At 43.1% G+C, this 23,348-nt stretch overlaps 1 protein-coding gene across 3 annotated transcripts in view; it reads left to right on the top strand.

The window, feature by feature from the left end:
* Positions 1-22,932, top strand: part of LOC145356074 (uncharacterized) — a 182,349-nt gene extending 159,417 nt beyond the window's left edge. For 2 of the 3 annotated variants that reach the window (XR_013889061.1, XR_013889062.1), the window contains exon 3: positions 5,210-5,364. Coding sequence is in view for 1 of the 3 variants with exons in the window: in XM_080208681.1 (XP_080064807.1) it covers positions 22,631-22,781 (151 nt within the window). In the remaining 2 variants the exon portion in view is untranslated. Of the gene's footprint in view, positions 1-5,209; positions 5,365-22,630 lie in introns of those variants that run through there. The other variant, XM_080208681.1, reaches the window with a different exon arrangement.
* The last annotated feature ends 416 nt before the right edge of the window (positions 22,933-23,348 follow it).

Here is a 23,348-nt window from a genome sequence, read left to right as displayed (position 1 = left end):
CTTTCCATTTCGGATGTTCACCAACTTGCTACGATAGATGCAGCCATCTTTTTATCTGATAATTCAATATCTGATTGCCGTGACTGTGTTCTAAACTATTTGCCTTTTCCACTTGTCGCTCTACAGATGGATGGTGCAATAATTTTTTTTTATTTGCTGTGTTAGTGATAAACACAATCAAATTTTAATCACATCTACATCACTCTTCAATAATATTCGTCAGGAATAGGCCACATATTTAAAATAAATCTGTTGAGTTAAACCTGGGAAATACTCAGACACAATAATTGTTCTGAATTAAAATACTGCAGATGCTGTAATCTGAAACAAAAGCAGAAAATGCTAGAAAGACTCAGCAGGTCTGACAGCATCTGTGGAGAGAGAAAATAAAGTTCATGTTTTGAGTCCATATGACTGTCAGCATCAATCTTTTTCTTTTTTCTTTCATGGAATATCACTGGCAAGGTCAGCATTTATTCCCCATCCCTATTTGTCCTTGCACTCAGTTATTTGCCAGGCTGGTTCAGAGGACAGGAAAGCAACCACATTGCTGCTTATCTGGAGTCACATGTGGGTCAGACCAGGTAAGGATGGCTGATTTCCTTGTCGAGAGGACATTGGTGAACCAGAATGGGTTTTTGCAACAATCAATGATCGTTTCATGTCCACCACTATTGACACCATCTTAATTCCAGAAAATAATAAGAATAATAAAATTAACTAATTAATAATCCCACCAGATTTGAAGCCATATCTCCAGATCCTGGGCGCCTGTATTGGTAGTACTGTGATACTACCACAAACTGGCTCCCCAGTGATAACACTGACTACATTTTCACAGATTGAATCATTAGAAAACAAATACAAGCCCAAACAGAAGAAAGTTGGGTTGTAGGTTCAGTGGAAAAATTTCCAAATAGCACAGGAATTCTCCACATCCATAGTATGTGGAAAAATAGAGAAAGGAGTCTTCTGGTCTCAGGAAAATTGCCAAGGTAAGAATGTCCACATTTTCCCTACTTTCAGTGTCTGGCATCACTTTGCCACTGCTTTATTGAGGTAACAGGCAAAGGCAGCCTTTCACAAACATAAATAAACACAGAGGCAACATGCAAAGGCAGATTTTCATACATATAAACATACCTTCATACATATAAACATACCTTCATACATATAAACATACTTTTCCATATTGCTGCAGAGTCCACTTTATCTTTGCCACAGAAATATGCTTCTGATGTCCCACATAAATCTAGCAAGTGAGGACCAACAAGCACTGCACTGCAGGTTCATAACTTACAAAGGTTTATTGTGTAATGTCCTTTAGAAGAGTTGCTATTATTCTGATCTTAAAGATGTTTGTTCGATTTGCTTTGATTTGATTTATTATTGTCACATGTATTAACATACAGTGAAAAGAACTGTTCCTTGCGTGCAATACAGACAAAGCATACCATTCATAAAGAAGGAAGCGAGAGAGTGCAGAATGTAGTGTTACAGTTATAGCTAAGGTGTAGAGAAAGATCAAGTTAATGCGAGATAGGTCCATTCAAAAGTCTGATGGCAGCAGGGAACAAGGTATTCGATTGGTACGTGACCTCAGATTTTTGTACCTTTTTCCCAACAGAAGATGGAAGACAGAATATCCGAGGTGCGTGGGATCCTTAATTATGCTGGCTGATTTTCCAAGGCAGTGAGAAGTGTAGACAGAGTCAATGTAGGAAAGAAAATGTAGGAAGGAAAATGAAGGGGTAACATTTTCCCTGTCTGCAGAATCTCACAGCAACCCATGTCATTCACTCTCCAGTAAAAGCTACCAGAACAGGCACATTCACATCTTTTCATTTGGTGGAGGGGGAAGGGAATATACGCTTAGATGATCTGAATTCCCACTGGTCATGCTTTATCCACATGCTATTCCCCCAACCTAGCATTATCAATTTTTTTTCAGACAATGATTCCATTTGCACATGTTAATCGATACAATGAATATTGCTGAACAATTGAAGAGAAAACCATGATAGCAGAACAAGCTGGGTGGCATGGTGGCACAGTGGTTAGCATTGCAACCTCACAGTGCCAGGAACCTGGGTTCAATTCCAAGCTTGGGTCACTGTCTGTGTGGAGTTGCACATTCTCCTCATGTCTGTGTGGGTTTCCTTCCCCAATCCAAAAGACATGCTGGTTGGGTGCATTGGCCATGCTAAGTTCTTCTTCAATGTACCTGAACAGGTGCCGGAATCTGGGATTTTCACAGTAACTTCATTGTCTACTTGTGATTAATAAATGAACTTTAATCTATTGCTTGCTACATCTGAGAAAAACACATGTAACATTGAGACTTCATGTATGATGTCTAAGATAATGGAGATGGAGAAATACAATGAAAATGGAATTACAATGGAAAATTGAAGCACAATTTATACAAAGTAGGAGTTAAGTACTTCGTAAGCTTCTGTTGTCTTTCTATGTTGTGATGGGCATCACAACTCAACCAGCACATCCCTTCCCTCACACTTACATTTCAGCAGGTCCATTTCTCCTTGGTCTAGTACCAATGGCCTGGTGCCAATAACATAGGCCAGTCGGAGATCAAACAGAAAGTGAAGCTGCAAGCTGCACAAAGCAATGTTAATAAAGTAAGGTACCACACCACCATTATGTCATATGCATGGCAAGCGAAGTTTGTAGGACTGATCATGCTCTTTTGTCATATCACAGAGAGAGTAGGCCATTCACATGCAATATTTCAAACATGGAAAATCAATGAAGCTAACTATTTAGGTGAATTAATATGGGCAATAGCACACTCCAAGTAAAAATCATGCATGCATGCCCACGGATATGTTGAGAGATCAAGGGCTGTTGGTTGACTCATCACTCACCATGACCAACAGCGTGAGAGGATAAATAAACAAAGATAATAAACAATAAACAAAACAAATGGGATATTTTGTTACATTTTCATATTAATGGAATACAAAACCTCACTCAGGCTGGCGTTCTGGTGAGCTGCACATAGAGTGTTATGTTCCGTTCTGGTCATTGCAAAATAAAGAGGTCACCCAAACCCTTGAGGCAATGCAGAAGAGAGAAACAAAACTGAACCCTGGCATCAAAAGAGCATTACTGGGGCGGCACGGTAGCACAGTGGTTAGCACTGCTGCTTCACAGCTCCAGGGACCTGGGTTCGATTCCCAGCTTGGGTCACTGTCTGTGTGGAGTTTGCACATTCTCCTTGTGTCTGCGTGGGTTTCCTCTGGGTACTCCGGTTTTCTCCCACAGTCCAAAGATGTGCGGGTTAGGTTGATTGGCCATGCTAAAAACAACTGCTCCTTAGTGGCCTGGGATACATAGGTTAGAGGGATTGGCGGGTAAAATGAGTAGGGCCTGGGTGGGATTATGGTCAGTACAAACTTGATGGACCGAATGCACTGTAGGGTTTCTACTTTCTATTATGAAACGACTTAATAAATTTGAGTTCTGCAGTCTCAGACACTTAAGAAAAGACCAAGAGAAGTAGTGAGATATTTAAATGGATAGAGAAAGTGAACTTAAAAACATATTTGTTTTTAAGTTCTTGCTGGGTAGGGGGGGCACTATGGCATAGTGGTTAGTGCTGCTGCCTCACAGCACCAGGGACTCAGGTTCAATTCCTGGCTTGGATCACTGTCTATGTGGAGAATGCACATTCTCCCTGTGTCTACATGGGTTTGCTCTGGTTTTTATTTTTTTCTCAAAGATGCGCTGGTTAGGTGCATTGACCATGCTAAATTCTCCCTCAGTGTACCTGAACAGGTGCTCGAGTGTGGCGACTAGGGGATTTTCCAAGTTACTTCATTGCAGTGTTAATGTAAACCTACTTGTGACACTAATAAATAAACTTGCGGCTTATTCATTGCAACAGGACAAGACACCACTATTCCAAGATCGTAAAGGGCAAGTCTTGAACAGGCCCAAAGAAATATTTCTTGGTGCAGACAATGATCAGCAATCAGAAGACATTCTCGGGAAAGACAGTCGGGCCAGGAAGAGCAGCTGGCACTGGACTTATTTCAGGACATTGTAATTGGGACATTGACCTGGTGGAAAGGTGAGATTCGTGGACTGAACAATCTTTTTTGCCTAAATCCATTTTGTGATTGGCTGATATATCAGAATTTTATCCTGACTCTATCTCTGAAGGCTGCCACCATCCCAAAGCCCTGTGTATAGATTTCACGGGGCAAACCTGTTTCCACTGCATGCTTTCACTGGAAGAGTACCTTTGAAACAGTTTAAAATCAGATGTGTTTCCCGTATCTGTCGGTTTAGATATTTAACTACTTTACTTGGTCTTTTCTTAAGTGTCTGAGACTGCAGAACTCAAATTTATCAAGTCATTTTATCATGAGGAGAGGACTTTACTAAAAGTAAATCATTTACAAACAAACAGAAGATGTTGAATTGATAACAGGACACTTACAAGTAGCTTGCCAGATCCCGAATCTTTCTTTATTCTGCCTCTAATTATTAACGTTACCGGACCTTCGCAATCATTTGAATATCGTGCTGAGGACTACAGTTTGTTAGGAATACTGCTGGGTTTTGGTGCTGGTGACCTCTGCAGATCTGAAAGGCTCAATCTGGCTCCCAAGAAACTTATGAAATAGTTTTGACGAGACTAGTGCTAATGTTCCACAAATTCATTGAACATTTCAACAATGCTGAGAGGAAGGACATTTTGCTCATCAGTAAATTGCACTGCTAGCTCCATTGTTAGAATCATAGAATCTTACAGTGTAAAAGGAGGCCATTTGGCTCATGAAGCCTGCACCAACCACAAACTCATCCATGTCCTAACAGAACCCCATGCATTTACCCTAACTAGTCTCCCTGACACAGCATGGCCAATCCACCTAACCCACCCATCTTTGGACTGTGGGAGGAGACCACAGCACCTGAAGAAAACCCACACAGACATGAGGAGAATGTGCAAAATTGACACAGACAGTGACCCAAGCAGGAATCGAACCCGGGTCCCTGGTGCTGTGAGGCAGCAGTGCCAATCACTGTGCTATTGTGCCGCCTTTTAGCATCTGTTCATGACTACATTGAGTGGTAGGCCAGAAGCAAAACTGTTTTTAACTTAGGAGTGAATTATTGCAGGCTGGAGCAATGGATTGTTGCAGCATTTAATAACTTGCAGCTTATTATGTTTCTTTTCCAGCCTTTGTCGGAATGGTCAATTTCAGTGACCGTTACATATTTGTCCCTTTTGGCTCGCGGTAGAGCCCTACTGTGGTGATGATTGATAGGAAACGATGCAATGCGATCTAGAGTGGGAAACAGAGAAGCAGCAGATACGACAGAGAACGCATCACAATAAAGTTACTTTCATTTATTGAGTCTTCTTGAGCGTCATTCTCCAAACACATAGCACAACTGGCGATGAGGATAACAGACATGCACTTGCTAAACCACTTGGAAGGAGAAGTTAAAGCAAAGTCAGACGAAGGGAAACTTTTCAGGTGCGTATTGATACCTACAGGGAAAATTATTTGGCAAGTGTGGACATCGGTAAAAGATAGAGTATCTTTTACTCTAAAAAAGATTCTGGAGCTGACTGTAGCGAATGACAGACTGAAGCTGCTGGAAAGATGTTTATGATATACACATATGGGAAACTTGAATAACAGGAGTTTTCACCATCGTTGGAGCTTTTGATGAGAATGTGGAGCAGTGAAGCTCTTATACTGAACATTTTGATCATTTTGTGCTGATGAACAGAATAGATGAAGGCACCATTGAGGAAACAGGTGCTAGAGAAGCTACATGAGGGACAAAGCAGAGTCATACACATGAAGGAAACAGCAAGAAGTTATTTCTGCTGGCCAGGACTTGATGCTGATATCAAAGAAAAAGCTACAACATGTTATTTGTTTGCTCGGGTAAGAAACCTGCCAGACTTAGCAACCCTGTGTCCATGGTAGCGGCCTGATTTGGCAATGTGTGCATGTGGATTTTGCATGATCTTTTGAAGGATACTTTTTTTTGTAACTATCAAGTTGCTGTGATGAGATCTACCTCTCCTGAGAAGACCATTGAGAAGCTGGGAGAAGTAGATTTCCAGAACAGTTCATGAGTGACAATGGGCCTCAGTTTTTCTCACGGAATTCGAGAACTTCCTGCAAGAAAATGGCATTCAACACATGACATCCATGTCATATCAACCTGCCACTAATAGATTAGCGGAACGCTTTCCCCAAACGTGCTTTAGAAAGCAATGAAAAGAACAAGGTCTGCTCACCCAACACTCAACAAATTCTTCACTATTGGAACATCACACATGCCATGACCAAGACCTTTCTTTCATTACTCATGGTGGAAAGGCAGATGCATTCTGCATTTGTACTTCTAAAATCTCCAAAAATCAAGCGCGGCAACAAAAACAAGCACAAGTGGAATGGAGTGAAAGCAAGGCAAAACACAGGCCTTTCAGCAGTGACGAGGAGTCTTGGCTCAGAATTATTCCACAGGGGAGAAATAGGCTCCTTTAACGGTCCTTGTGCAAACTGGACTCTCTCTCTTATATTGTCCAGACCTCAGATGACATCTGGAAGAGACATACAGACCAGTTACTGGCTGGAAAAACAGATCTGCTAACATTTGAGCCCGGTGAAAATTCAGGTTTAACCTTCCCCAGTCAGGACTTTCCTGCAATCTCTACATCACCAGACACCACTGAGCAAATTGGCTCGATGGCTGAGTTGTGATGCAGGGCAACACAAACAGTGCAGGTTCAATGCCTGTACCAGCTAAGATTATTCCCCGCCTTCTCCATCTTGCCCCTCGCCTGAGTTGTGGTGATCCTCAGGTTAAATCACCACCAGCCAGCTCTCCCCCTCAAAGAGAAGAGCAGCCTATGGTCAAATGTTGGCTTTACCATTTTACCAGGGTTTAGACTCAAGTAGAATAAAAAAATGACACTGGCAAAAGGCACAGGATTACAAAATTCTCTATGTAACTTTATTGAATTATGCGACCACAACAACCACAGCGATATGGATAGCAGCACACTGATAGCTGATGGACAGGTGGAAAACACCATGCAGGACATCATTAATGACAAACAAAATTCATAAACTGATCTCTTTCAGCACAGTTGTGTCCTCATGATATAAATGCCCCGCAGAAGCTGAAGCCTCCCAATCCACAGGACAACTGGCTTACTTAATGTTAAACAATGAGATTTAAGGTTTACACACCTAATAATCTGCATGATATCCATAGATCTGAATATTCCATACAGTCCCAGTCTTGTCCTTAAATCTTTTCATTTGAACCCATGGAAAAACTGGTCTCTTTCACCGAGGCATTCAGTCCATTACTCAATTATAGAAAACTAACACTTCCCCTCCAGCCTTAACTCAACCAGGGGACTGTTGGGTTGCATATTTCTTGAATGATAATCACAAGCTTTCCTCTTTCCTAGTCTAGCTGGTCTTTTCTACTTTCTGTTTACACCTGGAGCACTGGTTAGATACATAGAGATGTAATTCTGACATGTTCAAGTTTATTTATTAGTCACAAGTTGGTTTCCATTAACACTGCAATGATGTTACTGTGAAAATCCCTTAGTTGCCAGACTCCAGTACACTGAGAGAGAATTTAGCATGGCTGATGCACCTAACCAGCACATCTTTCAGACCATGGGAGGAAACCGGAGCACCAGGAGGAACCCATGCAGACATGGGGAGAACGTGCAGACTCTGCACAGACAGTGATCCAAGCCGGAAATCGAACCCGGGTCCCTGGCGCTATAAGACAGCAGTGCTAGCTGCTGTGCCACCATGCCCTATTGGTCAACATATGCTATGTATATCAAGGAACAAAGGGAGGTATGCCTTTCTTATACCACTCTGTACATGTATTCGGAACATGTGGCAATTGGAGATAGGTTACTCCCTGTTTGGTCAGTTCTGAACAAAGAACAAAGAAAAGTACAGCACAGGAAGAGGCCCTTTGGCCTTCCATGTCTGTATTGACCATGCTGCCCAACTGAACTAAAACCCCCTCCCTTCCAGCAACCCTATCTCTTTTCCCATCCTATTCATGTACTTGTTCAGGGGCTCCTTAAAAGTCACTATCATTTCTGCTTCTACTACTTCCCCCAGCAGCGAGTCCCAGACCCACCACCTTCTGTGTAAAAGACAGTGCGTAGTTAAAGATGATGTTGAATCCCTGTGAGCTGTTTCAAAATTCCTTTTTTTGATTGTTACAAGGTTCCCAAAAGGATCCAATGTTCCTCATGTTTGATAAGCATTACCAAGGTAAATGCTTCACACTGGTTCAAACTTCCCACTCCTGTAACTGGAATGATAACCATGAAAACAGAGAGTTCCAAGATCTCCTTAATTAGATTCTTCCTGCCAGTGTTTTGATAATCCTTAGGTACTTGTATCATTGTAATGTTTGTAATGAGGACAGATCTCATACCTGACTTCTTTTAATTACAGGCTTTTGGTCACTTTGCCTATATCCTATCTTGGGAATGCAGCCCATACACACTCCATAATGAGTGAATTGTTCAGGTTTTTCCCTCCTGTCTTCAATTCTCTTAAGCCTTATGCTCCCACAAAAAGTCAAGCTACCAAATTCAACTGTGGTAATTCAATTGGATATAACATGCTTTCTGTACATTCTCATGGTATAACAGGCTAACTGTAGTCATAGAATCATACAGTGCAGAAGGAGGCCATTCAGCTCATCGATCACAAACCAACCATAATCACACCCAGGTCGTATATCCATCACCCCATGCATTTACCCTATCTAGTCCCCATGACACTAAGGGGCAGTTTAGCCTGGCCAATCCACCTAACATACACATCTTTGGACTGTGGGAGGAAGCCAGAGCACCAGGAAGAAACCCACGCAGACGGGGGGAAAATGTGCAAACATCACGCAGACAGTGACCCAAGGCCAGAATTGAACCCAGGTCCCAGGTGCTGTGAGGCAGCAGTGCTAACCACTCTGCCACCATACTGTCCTAGCAAGGCCAATGCACTTAATCCACACATCTTTGGAGGAAACCAGAGCACCTGGAGGAAACCCATGCAGACATGAGCAGAACGTGCAGACTCCGCACAGATAGACATAGATTATCTCATTGTCTCATAGTCAAGATCTGTCATATCATCAGTTCAATCCATATATACAAGCTGGAACTAGAGTTAGGAAATGCCATTACAAACCCTCCTTGCAAACAGTCCTGTTACAATTCTAACCTCACATGTTACACTGTACTTGGGGATTTGTCCTTCATGCTCCATAAAGTTACATAGGAATTACAGAAACAGGTCAATCAATTCAGCTGCTCTATGATACATTTTATACTCCTCCCACCCTCTTTCATTGAACCCTATCAGTAGATCCACCTATTCCTTTCTCCCTCTTGTATTCAGCTTCCCCTTAAATCCATCTATGTATTAGGTTCACTATTCCATGTGGTAGCAAGTCCCAGATTCAAATCGCTCTCTGGATAAATAAATTAACCCTAAATTCTTCATTGATTTACAGATGAGTATCTTACATATGTGGCCCCTAATGTTAGGAATCTCCTCCAAACTTTCTCTGCATCTATTTACTCTATCAAACCATTCCATAATTGTAATGACCATTCCTATGTTGTCAGCTACCTGCTGATACTTGGAAAGCATCCTTCCTTTTGTCTGATTCTGACAACAGGAGATAGTACACAATAGCCAAGGGGTTAATGGGTCCCTGGATATAAGTTCATTTATTAATGTCACAAGTAGGCTTACATTGACACTGCAATAAAGTTACTGTGAAAATCCTCTAGTCGCCAGACTCCGGTGCCTGTTTGGGTACACTGAGGGGGTATTTAGCAAAGCCAACGCACCTAACCACTACGTCTTTTGGACGGTGGGAGGAAACTGGAGCACCCAGAGGAAACGCACGCAAAAATGGGGAGAACACACAAACAGTGACCCAAGATGGAAACCGAACCTGGGTCCCTGACACTGTGAGGCAGCAGTGCTAACCACTGTGCCAATATGCTGCCCCTTAAGGGAGCTTGTGGATTATTGAGGTGTTCATATGGTAATAGAGATGAGAACTCTTGAGAGGTTGTTGATCTGTTATTGTTAGATTCGCTCAGAAGACATTGGGGACGGGGCTCTTTGGCCACCCTCACCCCAAGGCCAGAAGTTCCCACCCAAGTTCAACAGAGTTTTGCATGGTCTGCCTGCACCCACTATGATTCTCATAGCCAGCAGGATGGAAAAATTCTGCCCTGGGTGTTTTAGTCTAGTAAGACATTCAGCCTTAGGCAGAGATCTTTCTTTTATTTGCAGAACTAACTATACAAGATTGAAGAACATCAGGATAGAGTTACTGCTCCTCTCTCAGCTTCCCCACACTCATCTCTTTCTGAGTGACATTATTCTGATGTGAGGATGCCAGGGTGGATTGGGGTAAGCACAGTAAGAAATCTCACAACACCAGGATAAAGTCCAATATGTTTATTTGGTAGAGCAAGCCACAAACTTTCAGAGCGCTGCCCCTTCATGAGGTGGGTGGGAGTTCTGTTCACATTATTCTGATATAGCTCTTTTTCCACATGCTCAGCAGCTTTTAACCCTTTACTCTACAGTGGACAAGTGTCATCTGCAGGTGAGCAGGTAAAAAGCCAGACCTACATTTCTAACACATATTACAGAAACAAGCTGCCAATGAACTGCCTCAATCTAGTCCACTTTGCTGGGTGCCACACACCTGTACAGTACTTTCCTTATTTACTTCCAGGTATTGATCAAAGTACAAGAGGAAAGAGGAAGGTTAAACCATCAAAATGAGGAGGAAGAAACATATAATCATTAGAACATTTTCACAAGAATGACTCGCTCATGACCACTCTCTCCCTCACTTTGTTTAAAGCGCAGTTCAGTTACTCCACAATTCAACAGAAAAAAAACAACATAACAGTCTTGCAGTACGCAGGCAAAGTTGAGATGTGAGTAAAGGCAGCATGGCTCATGAGATATGTCCAGGCATTATGGTCCTTAAACTGGATTTCTTCCCTCTGTTGGCTCTGGTTCTGACAAGTTACAATTCTTTTATTTGCCCCATGATGGACATCCAAAATAACGATGTCTAAAACCTGAAGTGACACTTTATGCTATCAGTTTCATTTAGGACAATTGTTACTCTGTTGCCTCAGAGCGCCAGGGACTGGATTCGATTCCCAGCTTGGGTCACTATCTGTGCTGAGTCTGCATGTTCTCCACATGTCTATGTGGGTCTTCTCCGGGTGCTCTAGTTTCCTCTCACAGTCCAAAAGATGTGTTGGTTATGTGCATTGACCAATTGGCTAAATTGTCCCTCAGTGTACCTGAGCAGGTGGCAGAGTATGGTGACTAGGAGATTTTCACAGTAACTGCATTGCAGTGTTCATCTTTATTTAAAGTTTATTTGACTTATTAGTCACAAGTGGGCTTACATTAACACTGCAATGAAGTTACTGTGAAAATCCCCTAGTCGCCACACTCCAGTACCTGTTTGGATACATTGAGGGAGAATTTAGCATGGCTAATGCACCTAACCTGCACAGCTTTGGACTATGGGAGGAAACTGGAGCGTCCAGAGGAAACACACGCAGACATGGGGAGAATGTGCAGACTCAGCACAGACAGTGACCCAAGCCAGGAATCAAACCCAGGTCCCTGGCACTGTGAGGCAGCACTGCTAACCACTGTGCTACCGTCTCACCCCATCAAAGCTACTTTTGACACTACTGAATAAATATAAAACTCAATTGTATGTATGCATTGGTGAAGGTGTGTGCTGATGTAGGAAATGGATGGAGGTTTCAACGCAATGCAAACATGGTGTAGCCCCAACATAGATGCGTCTCATTCTGACTAACAAAATGGAGATGCACCCATGTGACATCTTAGCCCCGATATTTTTATCCATAATGCTCTCAAGTAATTTATTTCGCAGCAGAATTAACGTCTGAAGTCGCTACTTTTAACAGTTAAGAGGGTGTTAAGCTCCATCAGAAGTGTGAAACTGAATTAATCAGAGATGAAAATGGAAGGATCAGCCAGATCGCTGGTGCTAACATCAATGGTAAAGTGGGTAAATATTTCTCCCTGTAAAAAGTCAGCTGATCTCACACAAAAAGTGCTGTGTTAATCAACACCAAGAATAAAGACATTCTGAAAAAAAGCACCCCCAGGAATTTAAAGCATTCTCTGATGTATTCCGAGATCTTCACTATAATAACTTGCTGAAATATGCTACATTGTAACCGTTTCTCTGATTCACTTCACACCTCTGTTTAATGTAAAACAAAAACAGCAAAGGCTGGAAATACTCAGCATGTCTGACAGCAGCTTCTGTCAGGTGGGCCGTCAAACTAAAATATTGGGCTGAGTTTTACCACGGGCTTTGGGAACCCAGTGTCAGGACTAAATAGGGATCTGCACTGGCAGACAAGCCTGCACTGGCCAGCAGTGGGACAGCTCAGCAATGTTCTCAGAGGCAGCACGGTGGCACAGTGATTAACACTGCTGCTTCACAGCACCAGGGACCCAGGTTCAATTCGGGCCTTGGGTCACCTGTCTGAGTGGTGTTTGCACATTCTCCCCGTGTCTGCGTGGGTTTCCTCCAGGTGCTCCAGTTTCCTCCTGCATTGTAAAAATGTGCAGGTTAAGTGGATCAGACATGCTAAGTTGACCCTAGCATCAGGGGATTAGCAGCGTAAATACGTGGGTTACAGGAGTAGAGCCTGAATGGGATTGTGATCAGTGCAGATTTGATGGCCAAATGGCCTCCTTCTGCACTACAGGGATTCTATATCAATGTTTCCTCCAGCCTCACTGTTCTATTCAGCACCATGGGCGAGGTAATTAAAGTTTATTTATTAGTGTCGCAAGTAGGCTTATATTAACACTGCAATTAAGTTATTGTGAAAGTCCTCTAGTCATCACACTCCAGCACCTTTTCGGGTACACTGAGGTAGAACTTGGCATGGCCAATGCAGCTAACCAGCATGTCTTTTGAGTTTGGGAAGAAACCGGAGCACCTGGAGGAAGCACACGCAGACAACTTGCAAATTCCACATGGACAGTGATCCAAGCTGGGAATCGAGCCCAGGTCCCTGGCGCTGCAAGGCAGCAATGCTAACCACTGTGCCACCATGCCACCCAAGTGCTGATTGTGCTGATTACTCAATCAGAGGGTGGGCAACTCTGAATTATCAGCAGCCCTATCGGGTGAGATAGGTGCTGCTGAGGCATGTCAGTTTTGAGGTGCCCTTGAATGGGTAAATTAAAAATTAAAAATCAGACAAACGGACAGGCAGATCCATCCAGACAGCCCATGGGGGCAATTGGGTGGGGTGGAGCGGTGGTGTCCCCTGCCTTGAGCCCCCTCTTTGGGGATGACTGCCCCAACCAGAGCCAGAGGGAGGTTGCCTCTGGAGGCTAGTGGCCTCCCCAGGCAGTGGGAGGGAGCTCCTACAACACTACCAGCAAAGTGCTCCAAAAATTGCCTTTCACGTGAAATTATTTATGTTTGCTGCCTGCTTCCATACACTTCCGTGTCCAGTCCTGCCATTGGAAAACTTCCCTACACTGCACCAGAATCCAAAACAACATTATTTTTCCGATTCCCTGCACCAGCTGATTTGCCAGTCTGCCACCCAGGGCAGTGAAGCCCTGCCTCTCTGCCCCTTTCTCTATAGGTGCTGCCAGACCTGCCCTGCATTTAAAGCCTTTTCAGCTGCCCAACATCTTCACTACTTTGCTCTTCCTTCACTTCAATATAATCCCACAATAACACTCTCAGATATGCCTCATGCCCCACATTGTAGCACGCTCAGATATAACTCATATCTGTCACTGTAAATTTATCTGACTACCTAACATCTCTGATCGTAACATCCTCAGTATATCCCATGTTGTAATGCTGACATACCCTGAATCACTTACTATAATACTAATGACTGCACATCCTCATGGCAACACTGCCCTACCTAGCATACAACCCCCGCTAAAATATTCTCTGATATACCCCTCACCCACACTGTGGCTCACTCAGATATACCCCACACCAATGGCTGTAACATTGGAGTATCTGACATTTTCAGTTACGCTGTCTGATATACCTCGCACCCTTCTCTGTAATACTGGAGTATCTGACATTTTCACAGTAATACTCTCGGATATACCCCACACCCATGGCTGTAACATTGGAGTATTTGACATTTTTACAGTAATACTCTCAGATATTCAACACACCCCTATCTGTAACACTGGAGTATCTGACATTTTCACAGTTGTACTCTCTGATATACCCCGCACCCAAACCTGTAACACTGAAATATCGAACATTTTCACAGTAACACCCTCTGATGTACCCTGCATCCCTGTTTGTAATACTGGAATATCGAACATTTTCACAGTAACACTCTCTGATATACCCCGCATCCATGGCTGTAACATTGGAGTATCTGACATTTTCACAGCAACACTCTCTGTATACCTTGCACCCCTGTCTGTAATACTGGAGTATCTCATACTATTTACAATAATATTCTGATGTACTACACAACTCTTCATTCTTGGCTGTTCATGTCACCTTTCCAGCCCATCAATACTCATATTCCTAGACAAATACCACACTATACTGACTATGCTTTTCAATTGCTCACAGGAAAACTGCTTCCTTGACAATTCACACTTGTGACTCTTGTGAGAAATAAGTGTGCTGCCTTGCTCGGAGAATGAATAGTGCTGACAGAGTTGATGTGTATCCGTGGTGACGCTCTGTCTAGAAACAAGAAACAGAGCAAAAGGGGAAAAAACCAGGCTTAAAGCCAGCAATACTGATCCCTCCACGACTGAACCAAGACTCCATGGATTCAATCATTTCCATCCCATTTAAATACAGCACACATTTCCAGGGTCAGGCGAAGATGTGGGTTGGGGAGGTGGGGATAGAGGGAGGGGGAGCAGGATTTTTTTTTTGAACGCAGTTTTTGCATTTAGCAGCTCTCTGCTACTTTGAGCTAAATGAATCCATTTCCGAAGCGTTGATTTGGTTGAAGATTTTTTTTTATTTCTAGACGCACTGGTGCAAAGGAAAGAAAAATAAATGAAGACTTATTCCCGACTTCACCCGGGGAATTCATTCATGAATATGTTTCACCTTTTCCAGACTTATCCAGCCCCCTCGAAGGACATCTGACCTTTGGTAAAAAATAATGGAAAAGAGAAAGTCCTTAGAGAGGATAATGCAACCTACCCCAGTAATGAGATCTACTGCCTCCAGTTCCCATAGCAACCACTGCCTTTTTTTGTATTATATAAAATGCGCATTTGTCTATTGACCACTTGGAGCCATTAACCCTATCCAGTACTGCTTTGCTCCCAGCTATCAGACTACCAATGTCTTTTTGAACTAATCTGTGGATCTGCTGTCTCTTACACTTGCCTTTCTGAGGTGCTCCTGTGTTTGCGGAAACACATGGCGGTTTGTAAGGCATTCTAACTCCTGATTTTCTTCCCCTCCCCTTTTAAAGGCATTATTCATGTTGGAAATTGGTTCTACTGATACAGAAGGCCCCCTGACACCCCACCAATGCGTCTAATTCTCCATATATTAGGCGGCACTGTGGCATAGCAGTTATCACTGCTGCCTCACAGCACCAGGGATCCAGATTCAAATCCCAGCTTGAATCACTGTCTGATAGAAGTCTGCATATTCTCCACATGTTTGCGGGGGTTTCCTCCAGGTGCTCCGGTTTCCTCCCACAGTCTGAAAGATGTGCTGGTTAGGTGCATAGCCATGATAAATTCTCCTACAGTGTACCTGAACAGACAGCGGAGTGTAGCGACTAGGGGATTTTCATCGTAACTTCATTGAAGTGTTAATGTAAGCCTACTTGTGACAATAATAAATAAATCTAAATGTTTGTGATATAGAACATAGAACAGTATAGCACAAAAACAGGCCCTTTGGCCCACGATTTAGTGGCGAACATGACACCAAATTAAACTAATCCCTTCTGCCTGCTGTTGGCCCATATCCATCTAATCCTTGCATATTTATCTAAGAGCCCCTTAAACACTCCTATCTGCACCACCAGCCTTGGCAGTGTGTTCTACACAGCTACTATTCTGTGTGGCAGAGTATATCAGCAGTAGGCTATCCAACTATCCCGTCATTTCATTCAATCCTAAATTGATGTTGCACACATTCCCATAGGAGATACAGAAAGTCTGATTTATTTCATCTATCTGATCTGTGAGTCTTGCAGCCAATGGTAGCATCATTATTGCTGCCTAGATTCAGGCCATTAACAGAGGCCAGGAAATTAAGCTTGGGATCATTCTATTCTCGATGACATAGTACCCCCCCCTCCCCAGATTTGTAGGGAAGTGGGGATGGTGGGTGGGGAGTGAAGAGTCTCTCAGGAGCACTTCTTGCTAGGAGCTTTTGCGAGTCAAAGAATGCAACAGGCTGCCACCTTAGAAATCGCAGGACTAATGAGGCAGCCTTTAGAAAGACCAAATGTGAATTTAAACAGTGAAAGAACTTTCAGCTGTAGGAACAATACAGACAAACAAAGTCTCCCTTTCACAGTGGCATAGTGGTTAGCATTGCTGCCTCTCAACACCAGGGATATGGGTTCGATTCCTGGCTTGGCTCACTGTCTGTGTGGAGTCTGCAGGTTCTCACCGCGTCTGCGTGGCTTTCCTCCAGCTGCTCCGGTTTCCTCCCACAGTCTGAAAGGCATGCTGGTCAGGAAGCATTAACCATGTTAAATTCTCTCTCAGTGTACCCGAATAGGCGCCAGATGATTAGGTGGTTTTCACTAACTTCATTGCAGTATTAATGTAAGCCTACTTGTGATACTCAATAAACAAACTTTAGAAACTTCAATATCAATGTTCTATTGCATTAGCTGATACCAGCGACAACAGAAATAGAATTGCTATGATCAGCTTCAAACTGCTAACCCAAATCCCCACTTGAAAAATCAGCAGTAACGATAGGCCAATGTAAATTCATTTCATTGCTATTGGTTCAAACTAGCCAATCACTTCAAACATCTGTCAGCATTGCCACCATTCCCTCAGAATAATGTTGGTATCTGCCATAATCCTATTTTGTGTGCCCTTAGGTGATGTACCTGACCAAAACTGGGGTCCCAGTTCTTTGGACAGTGAGGGGCAAGAGTTGCCCTGAGAAAGCAGGGAATTTTTCGAGCCAAGGTTTATCTCTCCATCAGCTTTTGTCACTTCTCATGCAGTCAGTTGCTGACTGTTGTGGCTTGCACGAGGCACAGCCACATAGCACAGTTTGCAGCAAGTATCGATGCCAATCTGTCCCTTTTTCAATATCACCTTCAAAATGTCCTTAAAAAGTCTTTTTTTTTGGTCGAGTTTTTCTAGCCTCGCTCATCCCAAGACTGTAAAATCCCCCACGAGGTCAACGGACCTGCCCGTGGTCCGCCCTTTACCCGCTCTGCTTCCCGTGGCAGGTGGGACGGTAACATTCCAGCCAATGTTTCTTCTCATGGGGGAATCTGGAATTATGGACATAGTTTAAAAATAATGGGTCTCCCACTTAGGACTGAGATGAGGAGAAATTTCTTCTCTCAGACGATCTTTATTCTTTGGAATTTTCTTCCACAGTGGTGCCTGGGTAATAGAATATATTCAAAACTGATTTCTACAGGTTGTTGTCGAACAAAGGGGCCAAGGGTTATGAGGGGCTGACAGTAAAGTGGAGCTAAGACCACAGTCAAGTCAACCATTGTCGCTTTGAATGGCAGAGCTGGCTTGCCGATCCAAATAGCCACTCCTGCTCCGCATTCTTATGTTTTATTCTTATATTTAACAACCATCCTTGGCCATGGATTGGAGGTCAAGCGCTTTTGTATCCAGACAGCATCAAGCAAGGCAACTTGATTGAGAAAACTCTCTTTATTATCTCTCCCAGTCTGGTCAGAGAACTCATTCATGACAAGAGGTTATGATTGAGTTTTGATTTGATGGGCTTTTCAACCTCAGTACGCTGACAGTAAAGACTAGAGTGACCCTCCAGCATATCCATGACTTTTAAAATGCCAATTGCACTACCACATTGCAGGTGACATCCAGACCACCCTCAACCTTTTCAACTCCACACGCAAAAGGATTGGCCTCTCAATCAATACCAGCAAGGTGAAAATTGTCCACTTGCCTCCCCCAGAATAAGTACCTCCAGCTATTGTTAATAATTTCAATCTCTTTCTGTAAGATTATTACTGTTGACATTGTTTATTCAATGCTTCCTCACTCTTTGTGTTTTATGTACCTCAATATGGAGGGCCAATAGGTACTCCAGTGTTTTAATTCTTGCAAACATCATAGTTTCTTTCTTGAGTGCAGTTATTATCTAATTCCTAATTCTTTGCATCTTGGATACTCCCAGTATTTCTCTCAACAAACTCATCTTTGCCATTAGTATATTTTTTCATCAACTTTTCTCGTGCTCTTGCATTCCGATGCATGTAATAACCAACGCTCATTGAATACTTATCTCAATACACTTTGGGAATCAACTGTGTTTAACAGAGGTGGTAATGGTCAAGTGATATTATCACTAGTTTAGCAATCCAGAAACTCAGCTTGTGTCTGGGTACCTGGGTTCAAGTCCTGCCACAGCAGATGGTGGAATTTGAATTTAATTTTTAAAAAATCTGGAATAAAGAATCTACTGATGATCATGACACCATTTTCAATTGTCGGAAAAACCCATCTCATTCATTAATATCCTTAAGGGAAGAAAATCTGCCATCCTTACCTGGTCTGGCCTACATGTGACTCCAGAATCATGTAGCTGACTGTCAACTGCATCTGAAATGGCCTAGCAAGCCACTCAGTTCAAGGGCCCACTCCTATATGGGCAAGAAATGCAGGCCAGCCAGCGATGCCCATGTCCCATCAATGAAAAATTATGTGTCAAAGAAAATCAGTGCAGCTCAGACTAAGGCTACAATATACAACCTGGTCAACATTCAACATAGTGCTGTCCAATACATTCACCATTTCGTGTGGCAAATCAGCCACAGATACATGACAAATTGACATGGTTCCTTTTTACAGCTACACAATGTTAAGTTGCATTGAAGTTGCAGGAGTGGGTATGAGGATGGCTGTCACTCCTAAATCACTATTTGTCATCCATCTCTAATTAAGCAAGGGGAAATCAGTCAGGTTGCTGTTAGACAGGATTCAGGCATCAGTCAGACACTCAGAATATAGTTTAGTTGATGGTTTCTAGAGACCTGGAAGCTGAAGGGCCACTTGCTCAATGAAAGAAGAAAATAGTCTGATGTTTGTTACCTCCTCCTCCCCTGTTCTCCCTGAGCACCTTCAATGACAAGATCTTTAGATCTGTGGGACAATCCTATGAGACAACGTGAAAGCAGTGCCAACCTTCAGAAGTCATGATGTGGAGATGCCGGCGTTGGACTGGGGTGGGCGCAGTAAGAAGTCTCACAACATCAGATTACGGTCCAACAGATTTATTTGGAAACATTAACTTTTGGAGCACTGCTCCACTCACCTGGTGAAGGGGATAGCGCTCTGAAAGCTCATGATTCCAAATAAACCTGTTGGATTTGAACCTGCTGTTGTGAGACTTCTTACTGAACCTTCAGAAGGGCAGTGGTTTGATTGCTCTTGAAATTTTCTTGGGAAATCGAGTGATACAGGGGACGATGACCAAAGAATTTGGCTGTTTTGTGAGTGGTCAATTGGTAGTTTTGTTCTCATTTTTGCAAAACAGTTGAGTTGCATGAGCAGTGGACAGTGCTGCATGTTTACCAACGAGGGGTGAAATGTTCAATTTTAACAAGCTGGGATGACGCAGCGACATTTAAGTGTGTTTGGCTTTCAGATTAATAGGTCAGTTGAAATTAATGATCAAAAGGAATGGGGTATAATTGGTGTAAAAAGAGAGATTACAAGATGTGGACTATGAGCCAAAGATCTGTTAAATGTCCCGATGTTGTTCAGAAATGGCAGGTCAAGGAGTGAAGGCAAAGCAAGAGTGAGCGCAAAAATCAATATGTAGAGATCTGTTGGTTATTTCCCTCCACTGTGTTTCATAATATATTAATTCCGATTGAAGAAATGTGCTTTATTTTAAATAAACTGGAACACACAGTCACAAACAGAACACTTCCGTTAACAGATTGTCACCACCACTTGAGAGTAAATAGTGCAAGCTCAATTTGTGGCTCAGCTGGATTGTAAATCCTTTTGAAGCTGGTCTCCTGGCTCTGGCAGTGAATGTATTGATCTTAATTGATGATGGTTGAAAACCTCAAATCTATTTAAGGGGTGGCATGGTGGCACAATGGTTAACTCTGGTGCTTCACAGCGCCAGGGATCCAGATTCAATTCCCAGCTTGGGTCACTGTCTGTGCGGAATCTGCATGTTCTCCCCATGTCTGCATGTGTTTCCTCCAGATGTTCCAATTTCCTCCTACAGTCCAAAAGACTGTGCTGGTTAGGTGCATTGGCCATGCTAAATTCTCCCTTAGTGTACCCAAACAGGCACTGGGGTGTGGCAACTAGGGAATTTTCACAGTAACTTCACTGCAGTGTAAATGTAAGCATACTGATAAATAAACTTTAAACATTACTTTCAGAGATTGCCCAACTGATTTGCTGATATTGCGAATGTTTTGACTTGTGTGGTTAAAAAATGGTGACCTGATCTCGAATAATTTCACAACCATCAAAATCCTGTTGGACAAGATGGATCTTGACTCACACAAAAAGAAAGCGATCACTTAAATAAGGTGTGGGAGGATGGCAAGTTTCCATGAAGCTGCCCAATGGCAAATTGAAGGGAGTAAAATGTGAAAGGGGAGAAGTGATTTATTCTTGCCTCAATCCCTGTCCTTTCTAACCCCTAATCTAATCATTCTTGCTCATGGACAGAATTTGGAGCAGGATCTAAAGAAGGAATCTAATAAAAGTCGGTGAATATCAACTTTAAAACTGGACACCAAATGCATTATCCTCAGGTCATTGGCTAACACACTATGGCTGAATTCCCAAATTTTAATTCAGTTTTAACCCTGTCCTGCTGAATATATAGAGCACCTGATATTACTGGAAGCTTTGACCTCAGACACTAGTTGAATGCAATGCATCCAAAGTGCAGTGTAGTCCAGGTCTATGAACATCCAACACAAAGGATCATAGAAATCCTATACTGCAGAAGGAGGCCATTTGGCTCATCGAGTCTGCACTGATAACAATCCTACCTAGGCCCTATCCCCACAGCTCCGCATATTTAGCCCACTAATCTCTCTAATCTACTGAGATGACTTCAGCCAGGCTAATGAGGTTGGCTTGCTAGAGTATGAACTACCTGAAGAGTATTAGTTGATGGTTAAATCAGGGAGTTTCATGCTCCCTATTTAAAGCAGGTGTGTCAGACTCCCAGCCTGCATTCAGCAGGCAGCAACTGGAGAGCTGGCCGTGTACAGATATATGGTGTAAATAAAGTAACTTGGTGTCAGGACTTTCGCCTCTGTAGAGTTAGTACACCTACGCATCTCAGGATACTAAGGGGCAATTTAACATGGTTAGTGCCCCTAACCTGCACACGTTTGGATTGTGGGAGGAAACCAGGGCACCTGGAGGAAACCCACACAGACATGGGGAGAACATGCAAACCCCACACATACAGTGATCCAAGCTGAGAATCGAACCCAGGCCCCTGGAGCTGTGAGGCAGCATTGCTAACCACTGTCCCACTGTGCCATCCCAAATCTGGTTGGCCAGGTTATTAACATGGCCCAGTTAAACCCCACAGAGTAGGCCTTTCCCTGAACAGTGCCCGTGCACCAGAATGTGAGCCAGGAACACTGATCTTTTCTGCAGGCCTTTGAAGTCTGCAAGAGGGATATTGGCTGCCATGGTCAGAGATCTTCTGACTGCTATTGGAGATCGGCTGCCAAAGGCCTCTTGCCGAACCCTGGCTCTCTGTCTCTAAAATCAAAACAAGGAACCTACCTCCAACCATAAGGGGGTTGGAGCCAAGATTATAAAGCTTGTTTCTTCTGGCAAAACTATAGGAAAATGAGATGGAAGGGGTGGGAATGTTTGGCCTTCATCTATTCCAGGCATTTCTCAGGCGTTGATCCCAGGAAAATTGGTCCCAGCAATCCAGTTGCTACACAGTGAGTAATCCTTGCCCTGTTCAATAAACAGAAGGCCTCTGTAGTTGCACAGTGAATAACTGTTATCCTTTTAAACAAACAGAAATTCCATAAAACTGCATAGTATGTAACCTGTACACTGTTGAAATCTATTTCATTCTTAAATCCCTGGGTGCAATATCATCGTTGATACACCGGTGTTGTGTCCCACACTATAAGCTCCAGACGCAGAACCAATAAGCAAGAGAAATTCTCGCTACATACGAGTTGTAAGGTGTCAACCAAAACTAGTTCATTTCAGTGATGGCCACTTTGCATCGGGCATGTTGCATTGTCAGAAAGAGAGACATAAACAAACAAAAATATCTCCTCTGGCTCTTCTTATAGGTACACGATTCTGAAGGAGGAACCATTGGTGTCGAATGGGGACCTCGCCTCCAGGACTGTGGGCTGTCAATCTCAGGACATCCCAAAACAGCAACATTGGGTAATAGCTGATACTGAATCGCAACAGGAACACATTGGACAGGAGTCCTGAAAAGAGACTCAAGTTCGTCAACTGAAGTAATAAAAGGTCTTAAAATATCTGACCTGAAGATCCAACTATCCGATCAATATGTTGCTGCATGATTAAGAAAAGAGACCTGCCCCTGCTGAAAAAGTCACTCCAAAGATGTGTGGGTTAGATTGATTGGCCATGCTAAATTGCCCTTTAGTGTCAGGGGGACTAGCAGGGTAAATACGTGTGGTTACAGGGATAGGGCCTGGGTTGGACTGTGATAGGTGCACGTTTGATGGGCTGAATGGCCTCCTTCTGCACTGTAGGAATTCTATGATTCTATGAAGCAGGAACTTAGCTGCAAAAAAGCTTTACATTCCGTTGAAGACAAAGGAAATAAAGCACAGAAACAGTCCATTTGGCCCAACCGGTCTGGGCCATTGTTTATGCTTCACTGAAACCTCTTCCCATCTTTTCTCATTCTTCTTCATACTTTTTTCTATCTTCCCTTTAAAGTGCATCTGTACCATTCACTTCAACCACTCTCTGTGGCAGCGAGTTCCATGTTCTCATCACTCTTTGGGTAAAGAAGAATAGTCTGTGTTT

Source organism: Carcharhinus amblyrhynchos, chromosome 20 (genome assembly GCF_965287045.1).
Source record: "Carcharhinus amblyrhynchos chromosome 20, sCarAmb.v2.hapA, whole genome shotgun sequence".
NCBI classification, from domain to species: Eukaryota; Metazoa; Chordata; class Chondrichthyes; order Carcharhiniformes; family Carcharhinidae; genus Carcharhinus; species Carcharhinus amblyrhynchos.
The sequence above is the reverse complement of the archived record's forward strand: the minus strand, read 5'-3'. Positions and strand labels throughout refer to the sequence as shown.